This window comes from Macaca nemestrina, chromosome 17 (genome assembly GCF_043159975.1).
Source record: "Macaca nemestrina isolate mMacNem1 chromosome 17, mMacNem.hap1, whole genome shotgun sequence".
In the NCBI taxonomy this organism is placed as follows: domain Eukaryota; kingdom Metazoa; phylum Chordata; class Mammalia; order Primates; family Cercopithecidae; genus Macaca; species Macaca nemestrina.
In genome coordinates this window covers 60,034,133-60,059,194 of record NC_092141.1, presented here as the reverse complement: position 1 = coordinate 60,059,194, position 25,062 = coordinate 60,034,133, and the positions used below count along the sequence as shown (strand labels likewise).

General features: G+C 46.1%; 1 protein-coding gene across 3 annotated transcripts in view; it reads left to right on the top strand.

Moving 5' to 3' along the window:
* Positions 1-3,319: 3,319 nt before the first annotated feature.
* The window catches only part of LOC105472338 (beta-1,4-N-acetyl-galactosaminyltransferase 2 (SID blood group)), a 43,811-nt gene continuing 22,068 nt past the window's right edge, over positions 3,320-25,062 (top strand). For 2 of the 3 annotated variants that reach the window (XM_071082986.1, XM_071082987.1), the window contains exons 1-4: positions 3,320-3,402; positions 12,024-12,224; positions 12,799-12,936; positions 23,000-23,106. In XM_071082986.1, coding sequence (XP_070939087.1) covers positions 3,389-3,402; positions 12,024-12,224; positions 12,799-12,936; positions 23,000-23,106 — 460 coding nt within the window. In that variant the 5' untranslated portion in view covers positions 3,320-3,388. Of the gene's footprint in view, positions 3,403-3,802; positions 3,820-12,023; positions 12,225-12,798; positions 12,937-22,999; positions 23,107-25,062 lie in introns of those variants that run through there. The other variant, XM_071082988.1, reaches the window with a different exon arrangement.

Sequence of the window (25,062 nt, the reverse complement as noted above, 5' to 3'; positions counted from 1 at the left end):
CTCTTGCCTGTAATCCCAGCACTTTGGGAGGCTGAGGTGGGAGGATCACCTGAGGTCAGGAGTTCAAGACCAGCCTGACCAACATGGTGAAACCCTCGTCTCTACTAAAAATATAAAATTAGCCAGTTGTGATGGTGCATGCCTGTAGTCCCAGCCACTTGGGAGGCAGAGGCAGGAGAATTGCTTGAACCCGGGAGGCAGAGGTTGCAGTGAGCCAAGATCATGCCACTGCACTCCAACTTGGGCAACAGAGTGAGACTCCATCTTCAAAAAAAAAAATGTCTAGTTGATGTATTACTTTTTTTTTTTTTTTTTTTTTTTTTTTGAGACGGAGTCTCGCTCTGTCACCCAGGCTGGAGTGCAGTGGCCGGATCTCAGCTCACTGCAAGCTCCGCCTCCCGGGTTTACGCCATTCTCCGGCCTCAGCCTCCCGAGTAGCTGGGACTACAGGCGCCCGCCACCTCGCCCGGCTAGTTTTTTGTATTTCTTAATAGAGACCGGGTTTCACCGTGTTAGCCAGGATGGTCTCGATCTCCTGACCTCGTGATCCGCCCGTCTCGGCCTCCCAAAGTGCTGGGATTACAGGCTTGAGCCACCGCGCCCGGCCGATGTATTACTCTTTATGTATGAACACTTACTCATTGTAAGTTTCCTTCTGATTGTTGCAGAAACCATAAGCTGTGATGCCTGTAGTCACCCATGTATTCCTTCTAGGATACATATGCTTTTTGCCCAAGATATAAGCTGTGGTTTGAGGGGTTGTAGTGTAGAGATCTACCTGCCTTGTGGTGCCCAGGACCACACATCTAAGTTCCCTTAATAAATCACCCAATACCAACAAACTGGATTTGTGTGCCTCCTCCTTTGGTTTCTCAGCTCCTTCAGCATTTGGAGGTCTCTTTGCATATACAACCCTTTCACAGAACAGTTGGTGATACAGGGGGTTCGAGGGAGCCAGCACTGGCTTTAGAGACAGAACTCCTGGGTGAAAATCCTAGCCCCATTGCTGGCCACATAAGCTTGAACAAGTCATGAAAGATCTCATAGGCTCAGTCTTCACATCTGAGAAGTGCCTGACAGTGTTATTACAAGAGCTGAATGAAGGAGGGGAATGCATGTGGAAGCTCTTCCTAAGCAAGGAGGTGTTATACAAATGTCTTTTTTTTTTCCCCCTACATGCACGTGGTCAGTACAACACTTTTCTGATTGGTCTTGTCAAAGAGGATCTCTTTTCCAGCCTGGAGCTAGAAAATAGTTACCCGCATTTGCTACATTAAAACTCCTTTCTGAGAGACTCCCTTTCTCTACTGGCTGCCAAGGAGCTCAGACCTGAACTTGGGACTCACCTGCATCAAAGTTGTAGATCACACTGGCATTTCCTTCTACTCTTTTCCAAGACTCACTTTCCCAGACTCCGTCAAAAAGAAAAGCACTGGTCATTTTTTTTTTTTTTTTTTTTGAGATGGAGTCACTTTCTGTTACCCAGACTGGAGTGCAGTGCTGCGATCCCAGCTCACTGCAACCTCTACCACCTGGGTTCAAGTGATTCTCGTGCCTCAGCCTCCCAAGTAGCTGGGATTACAGGTGTGTGCCATCACCCCAGGCTAATTTTTGTATTTTTAGTAGAGATGGGGTTTCACTATGTTGACCAGGCTGGTCTCAAACTCCTGGCCTTAAGCGAGTCACTTACCTCAGTTTCCCAAAGTGCTGGGATTACACACGTGAGACACCGCACCCGGCCCTATTTTGCATGCACTTTCACGCCATATTTAAAGATTCTTGCCGGTCGTGGTGGCTCACACCTGTAATCCTAGCACTTTGGGAGGCCGAGGCAGGATGATTGCTTGAGCTCAAGAGTTCAAGGCCAGCCTGGGCAAGAGAGTGAGACTTCCTGTCTACAAATTATTATTATTTTTTAATTAGCCAGGTGTGGTGGTGGGTGCCTGTAGTCCTAGCTACTTGGGTGACTGAGGTGGGAGAATCACTTGAGCGCTGGAGGTCAAGGCTATGAGCTACGATTACACCATTGCACTCCAGCCTAGGCAACAGTTTAAAAATAAATTCTCATATTTGTGACAGCTGGGCCATTAGAATACAATATAATCATGCGTGAGAGGAGCCATGGGAAACACTGAGCCTGGCTTATGAAAAAGGTCCTGCAAATCTAATTTCATCTGAAGTTCAACAGACTCTTTCTTCCAGGCACACAGGCGTTATGTGGCCCCACGGGTCCCTTGCCCGTTAGAGGGATTCAGCCACACCCCAGCTTTCCAGTCCCTAGGGTCTTTTGCCAGGACGGTACTTGTGGAGTGTGGGGTGAAGTGGAGGGTGGAGGTGGGACCAAGGCCGAATTTAGCGACCCCCAGCATAAGCTGCGGACGGGTCAAGGCCACGAGGTTGGAGTGCACGGGAACACAGCATAGCGAGGAAGGAAAGGTAGGGACTGCGGTGATAGACTAGGGGTGGACGCGGGGATTGTGTTTTTCTGTAAGCGGGAGAGAGAAGCGCGATCACCAGTGGCAGAGGAGAAAGGTCCAGGGTAGAGATGGGGGCGCTGGGATGGGGGCGGTTAGGAGAGAAGGGCGGGGGCCGGATCGCTGCGAGGACCGGCTCCGGTAGCCGGGGGAGAGGACGCAGGCGCGGTGCGGGAAGCGCAGGGGACGCAGCTCGCTGCTCCTGGTGGGCGAGTGGAGAGGCTACCGACCCTGGGTCACGTGAGCCTCCCTGCCCCGTCTCGCCCACCCCTTTCCACACAGAAGTTCGGGGACTCTCAGCTCAGACCACCCACCGGTAGAGTCCGGAGGGTCTGGAGGCGAGCGGTGGCGTCTTATAACTTAGCTCCGAGTTCGAGGGATAGAAAATGCACGACTGGAAGCTTCAGGTCACCCAGACTTGGTTCGAATCCTAGCGTCTGCACTTTCCAGCGGATTACCCCACTTTTCCTCGGCTTGCTCTTCTGAAAGGTGAGCTGGTAACTGTCCTCATCTCGTAGGGCCGTTGTGATGAATAAATGACCCCGCGTAGATGAAAAGCGCTTAGCGCGGAGCTCACTGTTTACCTAGCGAGTGTCCCATGCAGGGGCGGTGGTCATCCTTGTCGCCTTCTGGAGTTCTCCTGGGCGCGGGCCACTGGCGGGTCTGTGCGCCGCGGGGTCCAGTGGTCCCCAAACCACGACAACGATGTCTGGACGTGTCGGCGCCAGGCTGGGCGCACAGAAAGACCTAGGGCGTGGGTGGGGAGTGGGTGACGGGGGCGGGGACAGCCCCAAGCGTCCTGCACCTGCTCTGCTCGCCGAGAATTTGCCCGGGTCGGTGCCAGGGCAGGGCAGTCGGAGGCCTGGCTGCTAGGGTCCGCGACATCCCGCCGTCCGAGGGCGGCGGGATTCGGGATGACTTCGGGCAGGTGAGTGTCCCCGGGGCAGAGCGGGGCAAGAGGTGAAACTTCGGGAGCCTGGATCGCCGCGGGTCCTTTCTGGCGTCTGCAGAGCCGGCAGATGCGGGGGCCACAGACGCCGGAGCCCAGGGAGCTGGCGGTTGGAGTCTTAAGTCCAACCGGTTCCCCGCATAGGTGGCTGCAGACGCGAGGTGAGGGCGCCTGCGAAACGAACTCTGCACCCCCAGGAACGGGGAACGCTGGTTTTCCGTGGGAAAATTCCACGTGGAGGTGGTCTCTTGCTGTCGGGAATGTGTCTCGGGGACGCCCGAGTGTGAGAATCGGCTCGGAACTGCGGGGTTCGGGGCTGGCTGTTTGCTTGGAACTCAGAGGCGCTGACCCGGCCTGGGGCCCCTTTGCTGCCCACGGGAGGAACCGCCGTCAGGGGTATGTAGGTGCCCGGGCGCGGGGATTGAGTGGGGCTCTGGACAGTCGGGGACACCGGCGGCTTGGTCTCCTTCACAGTCCGCGCTGAGTCAGGGAAAAGTCGGTTTTCAGATCCAGGCGCCCACCGCAGGGCAGAGTGAGCGGCGGTTGTGTGGCCCCAGGTGCTAAAGAGCCTCTACGGAGTGATATAATAATTAATGGGGTAAAGTCTAAATTAATTTTTATAAGCTACGAAGAAGGATCAGGCACACATTTTGTGTTCTTTTATCCCCGAAGTTTATTTTGTTTGTATTTTCCAAAACTCTAAAACAATTATTAAACATTGACAAAGAAGTCATCTCACAAAAATACAAAAACATGTTTGTGACATGACATCTTGTAAGCATGAAAAAGAACACGTTTGGCTGGACGCAGTGGCTTACACCTGTAATCCCAGCACTTTGGGAGGCTGAGGTGGGCGGATCACTTGGGGTCAGGAGTTCAAGACCAGCCTGGCCAACATGGTGAAACCCGTCTCTACTAAAAACATAAAAATTAGCTGGGTGTGGTGGCAAGTGGCTGTAATTCCAGCTACTTGGGAGGCCGAAGCAGTAGAATGGCTTGAACTCTGGAGCAGAGGTTGCAGCCAGCCCAGATTGCTCCATTGCACGCCAGCTTGGGCGACAGAGCCAGACTCAAAAAAAAAAAAAAAAAAAAAAAAGGCCGGGCGCGGTGGCTCAAGCCTGTAATCCCAGCACTTTGGGAGGCCGAGGCTGGTGGATCACGAGGTCAGGAGATCGAGACTATCCTGGCTAACACGGTGAAACCCCGTCTCTACTAAAAATACAAAAAAATTAGCCAGGCGTGGTAGCGGGCGCCTGTAGTCCCAGCTACTTGGGAGGCTGAGTCGGGAGAATGGCGTGAACCCAGGGGGCGGAGCTTGCAGTGAGCCGAGATCGCGCCACTGCACTCCAGCCTGGGAGACACAGCGACACTCCGTCTCAAAAAAAAAAAAAAAAAAAAAAAAAAGTAGCAGCACAGGTTGAACAGAGGATTGGTGGAATGGGGGAAAGGAAGGCAGATTGCATGCATTTACGTCCCTGGCTAAGGCTTTCACTCCTGCGTTCCCCTTCCCCAACTTCCCCCACTCCACCTTCCTTAATGGGTGACTGAGAAGGAGGAAGCTGGAAGGCCTGATAATGATGCCAATAAATTTAAAGCTGGCAAATCCTTAGCAAATATGACTTTTCCTCCACCTGTGGAAACATGCACAAAAGGTCTGCAGTTTTTTTTTTTGTTTTTTTTTTTTTTGAGACGAAGTCTCCCTGTGTCTCCCAGACTGGAGTGCAGTGGCGCCATCTCGGCTCACTGCAAGCTCCACCTCCCGGGTTCACGCCATTCTCCTGCCTCAGCCTCCCGAGTAGCTGGGACTACAGGCGCCCGCCACCACGCCCCTATAATTTTTTGTATTTTTTAGTAGAGACGGGGTTTCACCTTGTTAGCTAGGATGGTCTCGATCTCCTGACCTCGTGATGCACCCGCCTCGGCCTCCCAAAGTGCTGGGATTACAGGCGTGAGCCACCACGCCCGGCCTGCAGTTTCTTTTTAACTGACAAATAATAATCGTACATATTCACGAGGTACATAGTGATATTTTGATACATATAGTGATAAACACATAGCATAGTGATCAGATCAGGATAATTAGCATATATATCTTCTTAAACGTTTATCATTTCTTTGTGTTGGGAACAAACATTAAATATCTTCCTCTTAGCTATTTGAAACTATATTATTATTATTATTTTGAGATGGAGTCTCGCTCCATTGCCCAGGCTGGAGTGCAGTGATGCGATCTTGGCTCACTGCAATCTTTGCCTCCCCAGCTCAAGCGATTCTCCCACCTCAGCCTCCCGAGTAGCTGGGATTACAGGCATGCACACGCGCAACACCATGCCCAACGAAATTTTGTAAATTAATTTTATTTTATTTTAATTTTTTGAGACAGAGTCTAGTTCTGTCGCCCAGGCTGGAGTGCAGTGGCGCAATCTCAGCTCACTGCAACCTCCACCTCCCTGGTTCAAGCAATTCCCCTGCCTCAGCCTCCAGAGTAGCCGAAATTATAGGCCCACGCTACCACACCCAGCTAAATTTTTTGTATTTTTAGTAGAGACAGCGTCTCATCATGTTGGCCAAGCTAATCTTGAACTCCTGACTTCAAATGATCCACCTGCCTCGGCCTCCCAAAGTGCTGGGATTACAGACATGAGCCACGGTGCCCAGCCTGAAACTATATATTATTGTAACTATATTCATCCTACAATGTTACAAAATACTGAAAGGCATTTCTGCTATCTAGCTGAAACTGTGTAACCATGCCCTTGGACTTCCTAGTGTTCAGGACCATTAGCCAAATAAATTTTTCTGTATAAATTACCCTGTGGTATACCTGTGGTGTTTTGTAATGGCAGCACAAAATGGGTTAAGACAGTTTCTGTAACTTGATTAGTTTAAATGTATTTATTTTTCTGGGTACCATTTTAGAAAATTTGAAAGTTAAGATGTTACAGAAATATGTGACAAAGATAGTGCAAATTCAAATTACACACACACACACAACACACACACACACAGAGTATTTCTGGACTTCGATTTGTTCCATTCACTTATTTGCTTATTCCTGAATTGGTACCATGCTTTTAATAACTGTGGCCTTGTGATAACTTTGCTCTTCAGTAGTAATATAGCTATCCTTATTTATTTATTTTTTTTAGATGGAATTTCACTCTGTCACCCAGGCTGGAGTGCAGTGGAGCAATTTCTGCTCACTGCAACCTCCGCCTCCCAGGTTCAAGCGATTCTCCTGCCTCAGCCTCCCGAGTAGCTGGGACTACAGGCGCGTGCCACCACGCCCTCCTGATTTTTTGTATTTTTAGTAGAGATGGGGTTTCACCATGTTAGCTAGGATGGTCTTGATCTCCTGATCTTGTGATCTGCCTACCTTGGCCTCCCAAAGTGCTGGGATTACAGGCGTGAGCCGCCACACCTGGCCCATCCTTCTTATTTTTAATATCTTCCTTGCTATTCTCATGTGTTACTTCTAATAAATTTTAAGAGTCATTTTGACCAATAAAAAATCTGTTCTGCTGGCTTCTGTGGTGTGTGCCTATAGTCCCAGCTACTCAGAAAGCTGAGGCAGGAGGATTACTTCAGCCCAGGAGTTTGGGACCAGCCAGGGCAACACAGTGAGATCCTGGCTCTAAAAAAAGAAAATCCTGGCCAGGTGCGGTGGCTCACGCCTGTAATCCCAGCACTTTGGGAGGCTGAGGTGGGCGGATCACGAGGTCAGGAAATTGAGACCATCCTGGATAACATGGTGAAACTCCGTCTCTATTAAAAAAAAAAAAAAAAAAAAAAATTAGTCGGGCGTGGTGGCGCATGCCTGTAGTCCCAGCTACTCGGGAGGCTGAGGCAGGAGAATGGCATGAACCTGGGAGGTGGAGCTTGCAGTGAGCTGAGATCGCGCCACTGCACTCCAGCCTGGGCGACAGAGCGAGAAAAAAAGAAAGAAAATCTTGTTTTGCTTTTATTCATGTGGTTATTATATTGAATTTATAAATTAATATAGGGCAAAGTTACATCTCTAAAAAATTGAGCCATTCTAATCAAGAATAAAAAGAAGGCATCTCAATCTATTCATCTATGTATTTCCCTAATACAGTGGTAATTTGCTTAATTCTTTATTTGTTCAGTGACGAAATTAATTCTTGATCGTTACAAAAAAAGAAAGAAAAAAGAGAGACTATAGAAACGTGTTCATTGAATAGTGCAGACCACAATTAAGAGCTTGATGTGTGTCATTTCAGGCATACAATCCAATAAAGTTTTAAGTTTTTAAGGGCTCATATTTTATATTTTATGTATATTCAGTATTTTGATTTTTTAAAAGGTGCCTTTATTTACTTAGATGTTTAAGCTCTCACATTAGAGTTTATTTATTTATTTATTTATTTTTGAGATGGAGTTTCGCTCTTGTCGCCCAAGCTGGAGTGCAGTGGCGTGATCTCAGTCCACTGCAACCTCCACCTCCTGGGTTTAAGCGATTCTTATGTCTCAGCCTCCCGAGTAGCTGGCATTACAGGTGCCTGCCACCACACCTAGCTAATTTTTGTATTTGTAGTAGAGACAGGGTTTCGCCATGTTGGCCAGGTTGGTCGCGAACTCCTGACTTCAGGTGATCTGCCCACTTCGGCCTCCCAAAGTGCCGAGATTACAGGCGTGAGCCACCGTGCCCAGCCTCACATTAGAGTTTCACAAGCTGGTGAACGCTTGGCAAATTGTTTCTCCCAGAGAACTACAATCATACATTCTTACACATTAAACTATTATCAATACACATCACAATTTTATCAATTACACAGTAAAACAAATTATCAAGTATACAAATATTAAGTTACACAGCTTAAAAGGCATGCAATATATCAGATGTCTGCTCAATTCATTACCAGAAACCCACTTTTTTCTTTTCTTTTTTTTTTTTTTTGCCAAAGAGAGATTGACAAGAAAAGGAAAAATCACACTTAAGCAAAATAGCTGTAAACGACTTCCAATAGGTATTTCAAAAATTACAAGTTGTTCAGAAATCTTATGAAATTGCTTTAGCTATATAATATGGTTTGCATGTGTCCCTCAAAGTTCATGTGCTGGAAACTTGATCCCCAATTACACAATGTTAAGAAATGGAGCCTTATAAGAGGTGATTAGGCCAGAAGGGCTCTGTGCTCATGAATGGATTAATGCCATTATCATGGGAGCGGGCTCATTATAGTAGGAGTGGATTCCTTATAAAAGTACAAATTCAGCCCCCTCTTGCTCTGTCTCTCACACGCACTCACTTGTTTTTCCACCTTCCACCATGGGATGATGCAGCAAGAAGGTCCCCAGATGTGTCCCCTGGATCTTGGACTTCCCAACCTCCAGAACATGAACTTCTGTTCCCTGTAAATTACTCAGTCTCAGGTATTCTGTTATAGCAGCACAAAACAGCACAAAACAGACCAAGGCAGTGTGATAACAGAGCACTGTTTCCTTTTAAAACGTATTTACTAAATTAAAACGTATATTCTACATATTCTGCACAAGACAAAAACCACATTTTACCAAAAATATTTAATTGTTCCCTCCCATTCTTTTTCAGAACTTAACAGGGAGGGCCCTGTTAAGTTGCCCACTAAAATTTAAGCATTTGATGAAATGTAATGTCTGGAGACATTAAAGACATGTGCTTCCATACAGTGTAGATTTTCAAAATGAAAATCCATAACAGCACAAGATGAGACTTATAGGAAGATGTTAAATGATCACTGTGAGACCTGATTACAATCCAATAAAAATCAGCGGTTGCACAAATCTGATGTATACTGGTACAAATGCAGTAGATATAAACATACAGTGAGCAGGCAAATAATCAGATAGGCCCCACTTTCAATGTTTGAAATGACGGGAGGAATAAACCATGTAAGGTCTAGAGTGCTCCTAGTTCCAGGGATTTTAGTTCAATATGATACTAAAAATATACAAGTATTGGGCAGGCCATTTTGGTACTTAATCTCTCTAAATTTCCTATATATTAACAAGATTCTAGCATGGCAATAGATTTAAAGAAGATTTATAACTCAAGACTGCATGATTTCAGGAAATGTCAGTTGGTACCACCCATAGGCACATCTTGAATGCTGAAAACCAAGAATCTTTTGCTAAGTGCCCAAGAGATCAAGATCGTATGGGCCACCTAAGAGTCTGCCACATAAGTCCCACATGTTTCTTCTTAAGTATCTGCCTGCCTGGGTCATTTTGTGTTGTGTTGTTCATTTGAAGCAGATTTCTGCTTTCATTATGGTTTCTGAGTTGTTGGCTTATAGAAACCTCTATAGGGTAGTGGCTAAAAGTGTGGTCTGCTTTTGAATTCTGCATCCGTCATAACCAAGAGAGCAGGTTACTTTTCCCATTTAGCTTCAGCTATCTCATCTGTTAATTGGTGGAGTAATCAAACTTCTCTCGGCCAGGCGTGGTGGCTCATGCCTGTAATCCCATCAGTTTGGGAGACTGAGGCAGGCAGATCACCTGAGGTCAGGAGTTTGAGACCAGCCTGGCCAACATGGTGAAACCCCGTCTCCACTAAAAATACAAAAAATAGCCGGGCGTGGTGGTGGGCACCTGTAATCCCAGCTATTCAGGAGGCTGAGGCAGGAGAGTCACTTGAACCTGGGAGGTGGAGGTTGCATTGAGCTGAGATTGCGCTACCGCACTCCAGCCTGGGTGACAAAGCAGGACTCTGTCTCAAACAAAACAAAACAAATAACAACAACAAAACAAAAACAAAAAGTAAAACTTCTCTTGTTATGCTCTTGTGAGGACTAAATGAGATAATGCATACAAAGCTCTTGGCAGGTGGTCTAGAACATACTAAGTGGTCATTAGATAATTATTATTATTAATTTTTTACTATATTTTGTCACCAGATACCCTACTAAAATTTTACTAATAGTTTCTCATCTAATACATTTTAGTTTTCTGAATATGTAGTTATTTCATCTGTAAATAATACTTTTTATTTTCCTTTTCATTATTTATCTTTTTATTCCATAAGCTAATCTTACCTGCATTGATTAGCACTTCCATGACGATGTTAGATAATAGCAGTGGGCTTTTTTTTTTTTTTTTTGAGACAATCTCCCTCTGACACCCAGGCTGGAGTGCAGTAGTGCAATTTTGACTCACTATAACCTCTGCCCTCTGGGCTCAAGTGATCTTCCCACCTCAGCCTCCCAAGTAGCTGGGACCACAGGCCTGGGCCACCATGCCCAGCTATTTTTTTTTTCCAGTAGAGACATTCACCATGTTGCTGGTCTCAAACTCCTGAGCTCAAGTGATCCGCCTGCCTTGGCCTCCCAAAGTGCCGGGATTACAAGCGTGAGCCACCATGCCCAGCCTATTATTTTTTTAGAGATGGGGTCTCAGTTGCCCAGGCAGTAATGCAGTAGTGCAATCATAGCTCACTACAGCCTTGAACTCGTGGGCTCAAGGGATTCTCCTGCCTTAGTCTCCTGAGTAGCTAGAACTACAGGCACATGCCACTGTGCTTGGCTATTTTTCAATTTTTTGTAGAGACAGGGTCTCGCTTTGTTGCCCAGGCCAGTCCTGAACTCCTGGTTTCAAGTGATCCTCCTGCCTCGGTCTCCCAAAGTGCTCAGATTACAGGCATGAGCCACTAAGCCTGGCCAGGTTACATTTGAATTGTGTTGTCAGAATGTATGATCTGAACTATTTCTACTTTATTACAGTTTTCTTTGTGTCCTAATATGTGGCCAATTTTTATAAATGTTCAAGAGCTCTTTAAGAGAATACAAATTACATCATTTTGTTCTTCTGCTGCTTTAAAATATTTTTGAGACTTGATCAAGTTAGACATGTCAGCATCTCTAACTCTCTTTGTATTTCTGATCCTTCTTTCTGATCCTTCTGCCGTTTTTTCTTTGTATACTTTAATGCTATTATTAGTGGATAAAGTTCATGGCTATCTGTTTTGGTATCATGCATTTGATCACTGTAAGTGGTCTTTTTGTCCTATTTAATACTCTTTTTTTATTGCCTTCAATTTAGCTATGCTGACATTAGCATTACTAACCTTTTTTTTTTTTTTTAAGAAGGAGTCTCGCTCTGTCGCCAGGCTGGGATGCTGTGGCATGATCTTGGCTCACTGCAACCTCTGCCTCCTGGGTTCAAGCCATTTTCCTGTCTCAGCCTCCCAAGTAACTGGCACTACAGGCATGCGCTACCATGCCCCGCTAATTTTTGTACTTTTAGTAGAGACCAGGTTTCACCATGTTGGCCAAGATGGTCTCGATTTCTTGACCTCATGATCTGCCCGCCTTGGCCTCCCAAAGTGCTGGGATTACAGGCGTGAGCCACCGTGCCCAGCCTCTAACCTTTTTTTTTTTTTTTTTGCTGGATTTTTTTTTTTTGGCCATCCTTTTATTTGTAATTTTTCTAAGTCCCTTTGTTGCAACTTGATTCTTTCCTCCTCTGTTTATCAGAAATCAATTTTAGTGATCAATATAAGCTATATGCTTATCTTAAATTTTTCCTGAAGTTATCAGTCTCATATACATTACATAATCAATAAAAAAGATTTTAACATAATCTGTTCTTTTGTGTCCCAACAGCTCGAGATTTCTGTGGCTCCTCAAGATATTAGTCATAATCTTGGGACTTGGCGTTGCTGGTTTTATGTTCGGAAGCACGTTCCTTCAAGCAGTGTTCAGTAGCCTCAAGCCAGAGCTCCCAAGTCCTGCCCCGGATGTCCGGAAGCCGAAGCTTCTGCCTGAGGAACATCTCAGGAACCTCTTTTCCTACGATGGAATCTGGTGAGAGACTGAGTGTTCCTTCTTTCACCTTAGTGCACACATCTTCCTTGCTCCTCCTCTGGAGTACTGGCCCCATTGTACAGATGGTTCTCTTGCTTTTCTAAACCTGTGCTGAATGCGCAAGTTACTGCAAGCCAGGATAGGGCTTGGTCTATAGGATCCAGTCTATGTCCTCTATAGCACCCAGTAAAATCCCTGCAAACTTTGGAGAGCATGTAGTTTTTGATCAAAACCGCAGAAAAGATGCTGCTTCTCTGTCCCTCTGCCCTCCTTTCATGGTGGGGTGAGATACAACTGACAGTCATGTAGCTCTCAGATTTAAAGAAGTTAGGTGCAGGGGATAATTCAAGAGGAAGAGTCTTCAGCCTTTCTCTGTCCCTACTTCCCTCCCTTTGTCCCTTTGTCTCTGTGAGGGGCCAGTGCAGGGGATTCCAGGGTCTCATCATCTCAGAACAGTTGGGTGTAGGAAAGAAGATTTTCAGAGTAAACTACACATTGGATTAGGACTCCGGTTTCCTCTCACCCACCAGCCTACCCACCCAATCCATATTTACAATCCTCTTGCTTGTTTCAGGCTGTTCCCGAAAAATCAGTGCAAATGTGAAGCCAACAAAGAGCGGGGAAGTTACAACTTTCAGGATGCCTATGACCAGAGCGACCTCCCAGCAGTGAAAGTGAGGAGACAGGCTGAATTTGAACACTTTCAGAGGAGGTAATACAGGCCATGAAGGCTCTTGGGTTCTGAGATGGAACAAAAGGTCTCCCTATGTCCTGAGGGTGTGAGTCTTAAGAGAAAAAGCAGGAAGGAATTCTCTCTCTTGCAAGGGTCCCTGGGAGGAACTATTAGGAATGAAACAAAAAGAAGGAATTGAGGAAATCATCCTTAAATGAAGATTTCCAAAACTTTGTATGTATAAAACATTTCATAACAACAACAAAAAGCTGGGGTTAGTGACACATGTCTGTAATTCTAGCATTTTGGGAGGCCAAGATGGGAGGATAGCTTGAGCCCAGGAGTTTGAGACCAGCTTGGGCAATATAGTGAGATCCCACCTCTACAAAAAAAAATTTTAAATTAGCCAGGCATGATGGTACACGCCTGTAGTCCCAGCTACTCAGGAGGCTGAAGTGAGAGGATCACTTGAGCCCAGGAAGTTGAAGCTGCAATGAGCCGTGATCACACCACTGCATTCCAGCTTGGGCAACATATTGAAACTCTGTCTCCAACAAAAGCAAAAACAAACACAAAAAACAAAAGGAATGGAGATAGTTTGAAATATCTGGTGGTACAGCCTCCGTGCACCCAGGCCATCATAGCAGGTGATTTTGTAGTCATCACCAAGTTGCCCTATTTTATTCACTTATATGTTGAGAGCATACTATCCCTGTGCTATATGCAAGGAGTGTATCATTTTGTTTTAGATTACAAGGAGTGTCAACACTCAGGTGTATCAACCAGGATTTTTGGTTGAAAAGGGCAGAACTTGGCTGGGCACGGTGGCTCACGCCTATAATTCCAGCACTTTGGGAGACTGAGGTGGGAGGATCACTTGAGGTCAGGAGTTTAAGACTAGCCTGGCCAACATGGTGAAACTCCATCTCTACTAAAAATACAAAAATTAGCCAGGTATGGTGGTACACGCTTGTAATCCCAACTGCTTGGGAAGCTGAGGCAGGAGAATCACTTGAACCCAGGAGGTGGAGGTTGTAGTGAGCCGAGATTGTGCCATTGCACTCCAGCCTGAGCAACAGAGCGAGACTTCATCTAAAAAAAAAGAAAAAAGAAAAAAGTAAATAAAACAAAAATAAACCAACAAACCAACAAAACAAAAACAAACAAACAAACAAACAAAACAAGAAAAGGGCTGAACTTGGCCGGGCGCGGTGGCTCACGCCTGTAATCCCAGCACTTTGGGAGGCCGAGGTGGGCGGATCATGAGGTCAGGAGATGGAGACCATCCTGGCTAACATGGTGAAAACCTGTCTCTACTAAAAATACAAAAAATTAGCTGGGCGTGGTGGCAGGCACCTGTAGTCCCAGCTACTCGGGAGGCTGAGGCAGGAGAATGGCATGAACCCGGGAGGCAGAGTTTACAGTGAGCCGAGATCACGCCACTGCACTCCAGCCTGGGTGACAGTGAGACTCTGTCTCAAAATAAATAAATAAATAAATAAATAAATAGGGCTGAACTTGATTCTGGATGACTTACATCAAAAGGGAATTTGTTAGAAGGATGCTGGGGCCTTACCAAACCCATAGGTGGTAGGATGTCCAGGCTGGGAAATCAGGTAAGAACTAAAGGAGCATGAAGAACTGGTCAGGCTCCAGGGCCATCTGGTCCCCATATTGTCGGTGCTTCTGCAATGAACTGTCCCCAGGTCACTACCTTAGTGCTCAATTAACTGAGCCTAACTCATGAATGGAAAGGAAGGGAAAGGGTGCATCAGACCCCTCCAGGTTTGACTTTTGAAGCTAGCCACTGCCTTAGTCCATTTTCTGTTGCTATGGCAGAATACTACAGACGGGATAATTTATAAAGAAAAGCTAAGTTTATTTAGCTTATGATTCTGGAGGCTGAGAAGTCTAACAGCATGGTGCTGGCATCTGGTGAAGTCTTCTTGCTGCATCATAACATGGTGGAGGGTATCACGTATTGAGAGGGCAAGAGCACATGCATCAGCTGAGGTCTCTCTTCCTCTTCTTCTTTTAAAACCACCAGTCGCTTGGTTGGGCAAGGTGGCTCACGCCTGTAATTTCAGCACTTTGGGAGGCCAAGACAGGTGAACCACCCGAGGTCAGGAGTTTGAGACTAGCTTGGGCAACATGGTGAAACTCCATCTCTACTAAAAATATAAAAATTAGCCGGGTGTGGTGGTGAGTGCCTATAGTCCCAGATACTCAGGAGGCTGAGGCGGGAGACTCGCTTGAACCTGGGAAGTGGAGGTTGCAGTGAGCTGAGATCGGACCACTGGACTCACTCTAGTCTGGGTGACAGAGTGAGACTCCATCTCAAAACAACAACAACAACAACAACAACAACAAAAACCACCAGTCCCATCATGGAGTCCCTACCTGATGACCTTATCCTAATTAATTCCTAAAGGCCCCTACCTCCAAACAACATACGAATTTGGGAATTAAGTTTCTAACACATGAAATTTGGGGAACACATTCAAATTATAGTAGCCACTACCCTCCAAATTACATGCAAATGGAAGGCTCCCCAGAAGACAGATGGAGGCACTGTCTCCATCAGGAGGTGTTGAAAGCTGGACAGCCAGTGGAATACACAGGTGATGCTGGCATGGATTTCAACCCTGGTGCACCTAGCTATGTGAGGAGCATCTGGTCTTGGTAGTTAACAGTGCTGCTGCAGCTGACTGGCTGCATTCAGGTCCTGCATCCTCTACCTGCCAGCTAGGTGATCTTGGGCAAGCTGCTTAATCTCTGTAAAATGGGGATGCTAATAATACCTAGCTCCAGTCGGGCGTGGTGGCTCACTCCTGTAATCCCAGCACTTTGGGAGGCCGAGCCAGGCAGATCACCTGAGGTCAGGAGTTTGAGACCAGCCTGGCCAACATGGTGAAACCCCATGTATTAGTCAGGGTTCTCTTAGAGGGCCAGAACCAACAGGCGGCGGGGAGAGAGAGAGAGAGAGAGAGAGAGAGAGAGAGAGAGGGAGATTATTAAGTGTTAACTTACATGATCACAAGGTCCCACAATAGGCTGTCTGCAAGCTGAGGAGCAAAGAGAGCCAGTCCAAGTTCCAAAACTAAAGAACTTGGAGTCCAATGTTCAAGGGCAGGAAGCATCCAGCACAGGAGAAAGATATAGGCTGAGAGGCTAGGCTTTTCTCGTCGCTTCACGTTTTTCTGTCTGCTTTATATTTGATGGCAGCTGATTAGATGATGCCCACCCAATTAAGGGTGGGTCTGCCTTCCCCAGCCCACTGACTCAAATATCAATCTCCTTTGGCAACACCCTCACAGACACACCCTGGATCAGTATTGCATCCTTCAATCCAATTGAGTTGACATTTAGCGTTAACCATCACAAGTCCACCCTTTTGTCAACTTGAACCCATACACATCTCCTGAGATCATACATAATCTTCAAATAAAGACAATCATAAGGTCATAATTATGCCTAACATAATACAACTATCTTTCATACAACCAGAACGCACCAATCCCCAATCCAAATACTATTACATAAAGTTAACAATACTTAGAATCTGATATGAAGTCAATAAATCTTATGTCACATGACAAAGAAAAAAGAAATAAAATGAAGATATTTTCTTAGTACAAGTGTGTATATGCACAAACATGTTTTTAACAAAAGAAGGAGGAAATACTCATGACGATTACAGTCCTCATTTCTGCAGCTGGTACCTGCAAGCACCTCAGCAGGTAATGGTTTTTTTTTTTCTTTTCCTGGTGGAGTGACCCAAACCTTCATTCCTGAAGGGTCTAGGTCATTTGTAGTCCTGCCTGGATTGGGCTATTGTAGTTTCCCATTGACCTTAATCACAGGGCATGGTAATACTAAGAGACACCCTAATGGATCTCCTGTATTCCCTGTGCACTCTTCCTTACATCCGTTGTGGAGCAGTAGACTGATTTCATCTTGATGGCCTGGGTCAGTCACCCCAGCTAACACAGTAACTTCCTTCTTAGCCTGTTGACTTAAAGGTAGGAGGATCCCAAAGTGTCCAGGTGGCAATCTTAACTTCCACTTTAATGGAATCACTGTTGTGTATCCTGGTGGCAGCAGTCCTCCCTCTGGAACTAAGACCTCGAAGCCAGCAGAACATAATGTCGCAGGAACAGGAAGCAAAACTTTTGCTAGTGGATCACTAGGGGTAATGGTGACCCTTTGATTCCTGGACCCGTGAATCCTGGCCATGGAAGAAGCAGTACCACATATTGGACGCTGATTCAGAGCATACATGGCCTTCTGGAGAACTTTGCCTCAGCCCTGCAAAGTATTGTCACTTAGTTGGCACTATAATTGTGACTTCAAAAGGCCATTCCACCGTTCTATCAATCCAGCTGCTTCAGGATGATGGGGAATATGGTAAGACCAGTGAATTCCATGAGCATGAACCCGTTGCCTCACTTCTTCTTTTCTTTTCTTTTCTTTCTTTTTTTTTTTTTTTAAGATGGAGTTTTGTTCTTGTTGCCCAGGCTGGAGTGCAATGGCATGATCTCAGCTCACTGCAACCTCCTCCTCCCAGACTCGAGCAATTCTCCTATCTCAGCCACCCGAGTAGTGGGATTACAGGTGCACACCACCACGCTCAGCTAATTTTTGTATTTTTTATAGAGATGGGGTTTCCCCATGTTGCCCAGGCTGATTTTGGACTCCTAGCCTCAAGTGATCCCCCTATCTTGGCCTCCCAAAGTGCTAGGATTACAGGTGTGAGCCACCATGCCTGGCCCAACACTGTCTTTTCTTAATTTCCACTGCTGACTGCTCTGTAGGGATTCCCAAATTCTAGCTAAGCCATGTGTCTAAACATTCCTGTCTGATTGAGGGCTCCTTAAGGTGAGACTGTAGTTTTCCAATCAGTCCAAGGGCTCTATGAGAGCTAAACAGTCCTCCATCAGACTGGAAGGTTCATGCTTACAAGGGCTATGTCTCCTCGCTTAGACTGGTACTTCCAAGGCTGGACTCTCTCCTTCTTTAGATTAGGGATTCCCTGAAGGTTGGCACTGCTCTTGCAGGATGTCTTCAGCTAATGAAATTACATATGATAAATAACCCAGAATCATTTGCTCCCTGGTCAATGTCACATAAGCTATATAAATCTCTGGAGTATATACAGGAGATATTTCGCAATTTACATGCTTCTTTATATGTTGGGTGAGGTAATCTGGCAAAATTGCGTTTGGAGACCACATCTTATCCTCCAGAGAATGCATGACTGATGTGAAAGGAATGACCCAGGGATCCATATAGGATGACTAATTAAGAGGATGTCTGTGCCTCTTGTCTGTATCCTTGAAATTATGAGTAGAGCTTGATACTAGATGAGATCTCTGACTCAGTTGAGGCTGATTGGTCAATCTGATCCTGTGTGTTAGTGCTGTATTATACTTCCATTAAAAAGCAGCATGTGTAATGCTCCTCTAAGAAGAAGTTCATTTTTTTCTTCTTTTCTTGTTCTCTTTCCCTTCCTCCCTCCCTCCCTCTCTCTCTCTCTTTTTCTCTTTGTTTCTCTTTCTTCCTCCCTCCCTCTCTCTCTCTCTCTTTTTCTCTTTGTTTCTCTTTCTTCCTCCCTCCCTCCCTCCCTCCCTCCCCCCTCTCTCTCTCTTTCCTCCTTCCTTCCTTCCTTCCTTCCTTCCTTCCTTCCTTCCTTCCTTCCTTCCTTCCTTCCTTCCTTCCCTCCCTCCCTCCCTCCCTCCCTCCCTCCCTCCCTCCTTCCTTCCTTCCTTCCTTCCTTCCTTCCTTCCTTCCTTCCTTCCTTCCTTCCTTCCTTTCCTTTCTTTCCTTTCTTTCTTTCTTGATAAAGTCTGCCTCTGCTGCCCAGGCTGGAGTGCAGTGGTGCAAACTCGGCTCACTGCAACCTCCACCTTCTGGGCTCAAGCAGTCCTCTCACCTCAGCCTCCCAAATAGCTGGGACTACAGGTGCATGCTACCATGCCTGACTAATTTTTGTAGTTTTTGTAGATATGGGGTTTTGCCATGTTGCCCAGGCTTGTCTTAAACTCCTGAGCTCAAGCAATCCACCCACCTCAGCCTCCCAAAGTGCTGGGAATACAGGCCTGAGCCACAGTGTCTGGCCAGAAAAAGTCCATTTTAACCCACTCCCCTGACCACTACCACTGCCATCCTCATCCCTTTCTTAAATGATAGGTTCCCTTGTAAACCCAGCTAAAGAGTCTGCCATTATGAATTTGGTATGTATTATTCCACACTATTTTTAAATACTGTTATATACATGTATGTTATATATATGTGTGTATGTGTATATATCCATATAAACATATACTGTTGGTTTTTTGTGTGTTTTAGTGTACTTGGTACCATAAAAACAAATCACTCTGAAATTTGTTTTTTTCATTCAATTATATACATATATATATATATATTTCAGATTATAAATTTATTCAATGCAAAATAATCCTCTGGTTGGGTGTGGTGGCTCATGCCTGTAATTCTAGCACTTTGGGAGGCTGAGGCAGGCGGATCACTTGAGGTCAGAAACCCAGCTTGGCCACCATGGTGAAACCCTGTCTCTACTAAAAATACAAAAATTAGCCGAGTGTGATGGTGGGCACCTGTAATCCCAGCTACTCAGGAGGCTGAGGCAGGAGAATCACTTGAACCTGGGAGGTGGAGGTGGCAGTGAGCCAAGATCGTGCCACTGCACTCCAGCCTGGGTGACAGAGTGAGACCCTGTCTCAAAAAAAGCTAAAAACAAAACAAAAATCCTCTCCAATTTTACTGAGGTGGCTGACCACGTCCACGACCAAATCTGCCTCTTACTGGAATTTGGTTGTTGACGCAGCCTCAACCTTGGCTGTCTTGTTGACAGCAGGCTATTGGCTTCCCCACTTGTGGGTCTCGCAGGTGTCTCACCCTCCAAACCTTTAGGCGGAGACCTGCCAGTCTCTGCACAGCTGTGGTGTAGGGTGGCAGGCACAATCTTGGGGGGCAGATGGAGGTCATCGTGGAGATACCGGATACCCTCGTTGGTAAAGTACCCGTAGAAATGTCTCCAGGAAAACTGTTCCTGCACAAAGCCTCAGGACTTGAGAGACTGCATGACTTTCATGACATGTAGCTTGGCCACCGTGACTCCCTCCTTTAAAAGGAGTTCGAAGAGCTGGGCGTGGTGGCTCACGCCTGTAATCCCAGCACTTTGGGAGGCCGAGGCCGGCGGATCATGAGGTCAAGAGATCAAGACCATCCTGGCCAACATGGTGAAACCCTGAGTCTACTAAAAATACAAAAATTAGCTGGGCGTGGTGGCACTTGCCTGTAGTCCCAGCTACTCAGGAGGCTGAGGCAGGAGAATTGCTTGAACCCAGGCGGTGGAGGTTGCAATGAGCTGAAATGGCGCCACTGTATTCCAGCCTGGCGACAAAGCGAGACCCTGTCTCAAAAAAAAAAAAAAAACAAAAATGAGTTCATAAATGGCATTCCTGTTCTTCTTAGGTGTCAACATCTCAGCGGCTGCAGGGTCCGGGGCCAGAACTGGAAAGGAGTATGAAATGTTTTTAAGAGCTATGTATATATATAGTTCATCCCTCTTAATTGCAATATAGCTATGAATATGAATATGCTGCATTTTACTAAGCCATTTCCCTATTGAAAGGTAGATTGTTGAAAAACCTTCATTTTTACATTTATATTATTTACAATAAAATTACATTATATTTACATTATTTCCTTTTTCATTAAGACATATATAAGGGCCAGGCGCTGTGGCTCACGCCTGTAATCCCAACACTTTGGGAGGCCGAGGTGGGTGGATCACTTGAGGCCAGGAGTTCGAGACCAGCCTGGCCAACATGGTGAAACCCCATCTCTACAAAAAATACAAAAATTAGCCGGGCATGGTGGCGTGTGCCTGTAATCCAAGCTACTCAGGAGAATGAGGCAGGAAAATTGCTTGAACCCGGGAGGTGGAGTTTGCAGTGTGCCGAGATCGCACCACTGCACTCCAGCCTGGGTGACAGAGTGAGTGAGACTTCGTCTCAGAGAAAAGAAAAATACAGGGGCTGGGCGCGGTGGCTCAAGCCTGTAATCCCAGCACTTTGGGAGGCCGAAATGGGTGGATCACGAGGTCAGGAGATCGAGACCATCCTGGCTAACACGGTGAAACCCCGTCTCTACTAAAAAACTAGCCGGGCGAGGTGGCGGGCGCCTGTAGTCCCAGCTACTCGGGAGGCTGAGGCAGGAGAATGGCGTGAACCCGGGAGGCGGAGCTTGCAGTGAGCTGAGATCCAGCCACTGCACTCCAGCCTGGGCCACAGAGCGAGACTTCGTCTCAAAAAAAAAAAAAAGAAAAGAAAATTACATGTATAAGGATGTTCATTTCAAACAGTGCTGAAATGAACATTTTTATGCTTGTCCTATTGTTCACACATGCAAGCATTTCTCCTTTCACCTAGCATCTTACTTGCTAGATCCCAGGGTATGCCTTTTTTATTTTTGATAGATATTGCCAAATTTCCCTCAAGAGGGCTTGTGTGAACTCACACTTTCATGAAGAGTGTGTGTCACACCTTACGTACACCTAACACTTGCTATCATCAAATTTTCAAACTTTAATGAGAAAGGTATTCCATGTTCTTTTTTTAAATTCACATTTCCCTGATTGAAGCTGAGCATGTTTCATATGTTCATTGCCATTTGTATTTCCTCTTCTGTTAATTGCCTGTTTATGTTCTTTACCATTTAAAAATTTTGTCTTTTTCATATTCCCGTAAGTATTCACTATGATGGTCTAATCTTTTTTTCAAAGTAATTAAATGATCTCCTGGTTAAACTGAGTCCCGAAGGCTAACATTTCAACCATTATACCTTAGTCCCTCAAAAAACTAATCTTGCTGGATTGTGCTATGTGCTTGCTTTTGACTAAAGATTGTTATCACCCTGTCGTGGTGGCTCACATTTGTAATCCGTAAAAATAGTTACTCTGTTTGCTCTAAAAATATTGTGACAACAATTACTCCCATATACACTTTCTTGTGATTTAGTTTATTTTTTATTTCAGTGGTAGGAGAAATTCCACTTCCCTTCAGGAATTGGTCTACTTCTTCCTTTGGGCAGTAAGGACCATGTAATGGTTGTCAATAGCTTTTTATCCTGGTTCCCATGAAGTTCAGATGTGACTTTGGTGTTTAGCTGCTGCAGCTGGGTGGGTCTCTACCATCTGATAATTTTATTTCTTCTTTTATGCTGGTCATGGTTTTTTTTTTTTTTTTTTAAATGTGCTTTGTTAGCCAGGCATGGTGGCTTTCTCCTATAGTCCTGGCTTCTCTGAAGGCTAAGGTAGGAGGATCGCTTGAGCCCAGGGGTTGGAGACCAGTCTGGGCAACATAGTGAGATCCTATCTCTACAAAAAATTTTTAAAAATTAGCCGGGCTTGGTGGCATGTACCTGTAGTCCTGGCTATGAAAAGGCTGAGATGGGAGGACTGCCTGAGCCAGGGAGGTCAAGATTGCTGCGAGCTGTGATTGTGCCACTATACTCCAGCCCAGGCAACAAAGTGAAACCCTGTCTCAAAAAAAAAATGAGGCCAGGCGCAGTGGCTCATGCCTGTAATCCCAGCACTTTGGGAGGCCAAGGCAGGTGGATCACTTGAGATCAGGAGTTCAAGACCAGCCTGGCCACATGGTGAAACCCTGCCTCTACTAAAAATACAAAAAAAATTAGCCAGGCATGGTGGTGCATTCCTATAATCCCAGCTACTCAGGAGGCTGAGGCAGGAGAATCGCTTGAACATGGGAGGCGGAGGTTGCATGAGCCGAGATAGTGCCACTGCACTCCAGCCTCGGTGACAGAGCGAGACTCCATCTCAAAAAAAAAAAAAAAAAAAAAAAAAAGGCTTTGTTATAAACTACCTCAGTACCTTTGTGGAGGCCAGAAGAGGGGAGGAAATAAGGACGGTGGGGTGAGAATGGAGGGAGACAGGGACAACCCAATTTTGATTTCTCCACATTGTCAGGGCAAGGCTCTGTGCACAGGCACCACTTTGAGAACAAACCAGGGACCAGAATCAGGGCAGCTGCTGATGTTTCCGTTCTCCTTCCTGCAGAGAAGGGCTGCCCCTCCCACTGCCCCTGCTGGCCCAGCCCAACCTCCCCTTTGGGTACCCGGTCCACGGAGTGGAGGTGATGCCCCTACACACAGTTCCCATTCCGGGTAAGTACATCCACATCCCGAGAGGCCCCAGACAACATTCTCACTCTTCTTAGGCAAAAGGAGGGAGAGGTCGGGTGCAGTGGCTCATGCCTGTAATCCCAGCACTTTGGGAGGCCAAGGCAAGAGTTCAAGGCTGCAGTGAGCTATCATCTTGCCAGTACACTCCAGCCTGGGTGACAGAGCGAGATCCTGCTGTCTCTTAAAACAACAACAAAAAAGGGGCCGGGTGCTGTGGCTGGTGCCTGCCTATAATCTTAGCACTTTGGGAGGCTGAGGTGGGTGGGCTGCTTGAGCTCAGGAGTTCGAGACCAGCCTGGGCAATATGGCAAAACCCCGTCTCTATAAAAAATAGAAAAATTAGCTGGGTGTGGCAGTGGGCACCTGTAGTCCCAGCTACTTGTGGGGTTGAAGCAGAAGGCTTGCTTGAACTTGGGAGGTCGAGGCTGCAGTGAGCAGAGATTGTGCCGCTGCACTTCAGCCTGAGTGACAAAGTGAGACACTGTCTCAAAAATAAATAAATAAATAAATAAATAAATAATAAAAATAAAAGTATGGAGCAGGCATTCATTGGTACCTGCTATGTACTCAGCACAAGGCAAGAAGCTTGATGTGATTTTTTTTTTTTTTGATGGAGTCTTGCTCCATCTCTCAGACTACAGTGCAATAGCATGATCTCGAGTCACTGCAACCTCCACCACCCAGGTTCAAATGATCCTCCTGCCTCAGCCTCCCAAGTAGCTGAGATCACAGGCGTCCGCCACCACGCCTGGCTAATTTTTTGTATTTTTAGTAGAGACGGGTTTTCACCATGTTGGCCAGGCTGGTCTCGAATTCCTGACCTCAGGTGATCTGCTCACCTCGGCCTCCCAAAGTGCTGGGATTACAGGCATGAACCACCGAGCCTGGCCGGGAGTGCACTGTGAAAAGAATATTTTTGTTGGTTAAAACTGCCCTCCATGGTGGATTTTTACACACCCCTCTAGTTCAGCATCACATCCCTCATCAGAGTAAAGTGGAATATTATCAGAGGGACCAGAAGGATGAGCCTGCAGGCACAGACGTCCCCTCCCAGTGCAGAGATGTTGGATTCTGTGGGGCTGTCCAGTGAAGTCTTCTGCTTGTGGGCTCTTGGCATCTTGAGGCAAATAGCCCCCGGAAACCCGCAAGCTCCAGAAAAGACCTCCAAGTAAGGTCTGGGTGTGGTGACACCTGGGGATCTGACATACTTCATGGACCCAGCCTAGCTCTTTCTAGGTCCAGCACTGAGGAGCATGACAGATATCTGAAATTCACAAACCACACCTCAAACAGGTGAGATGAGAATGAGTGCCCGAGACACAGGGGTATGCGGGACATCAACAGATGGCGCGCCCCACACAGAAGGAAGGGCAGGGTCCCAGACAGGGGACAAAGGGGACAGGGAAGCAGAGGTGAGAGTTTAGTAAGTTATCAAGGCCACATAGAGAGGATGTATTTGAATTCAAATTTGAATTAGTCCTACTATGAGAACAGAGATAGATTCTAAAGTAAATGCATTTGGAGTCAAGCACTAGTGTTCTTGAATAGCCATCTTAAAAATTGTTTTTCATTTTGGATGATTCATTTCTTATTGTGGTAAAATATATATAACGCACTGGGCACAGTGGCTCATGCCTGTAATCCCAGCACTTTGGGAGGCTAAGGCTGGTGGATCACTTGAGGTCAGGAGTTTGAGACCAGCCTGGCCAACGCGGTGAAACCCCATCTCTACTAAAAATACAAAAATTAGTCGAGTGTGGTGGCTCACACCTGTAGTCCCAGCTACTCGGGAGGCTGAGGCAGGAGAATCACTTGAACTCGGGAGGCAGAGGTTACAGTGAGTTGAGATTGTACCACTGCACTCCAACCTGGGTGACAGAGTGAGACTCTGTCTTAAAAAAAAATATATATATATATATATATATATGTATATATGTT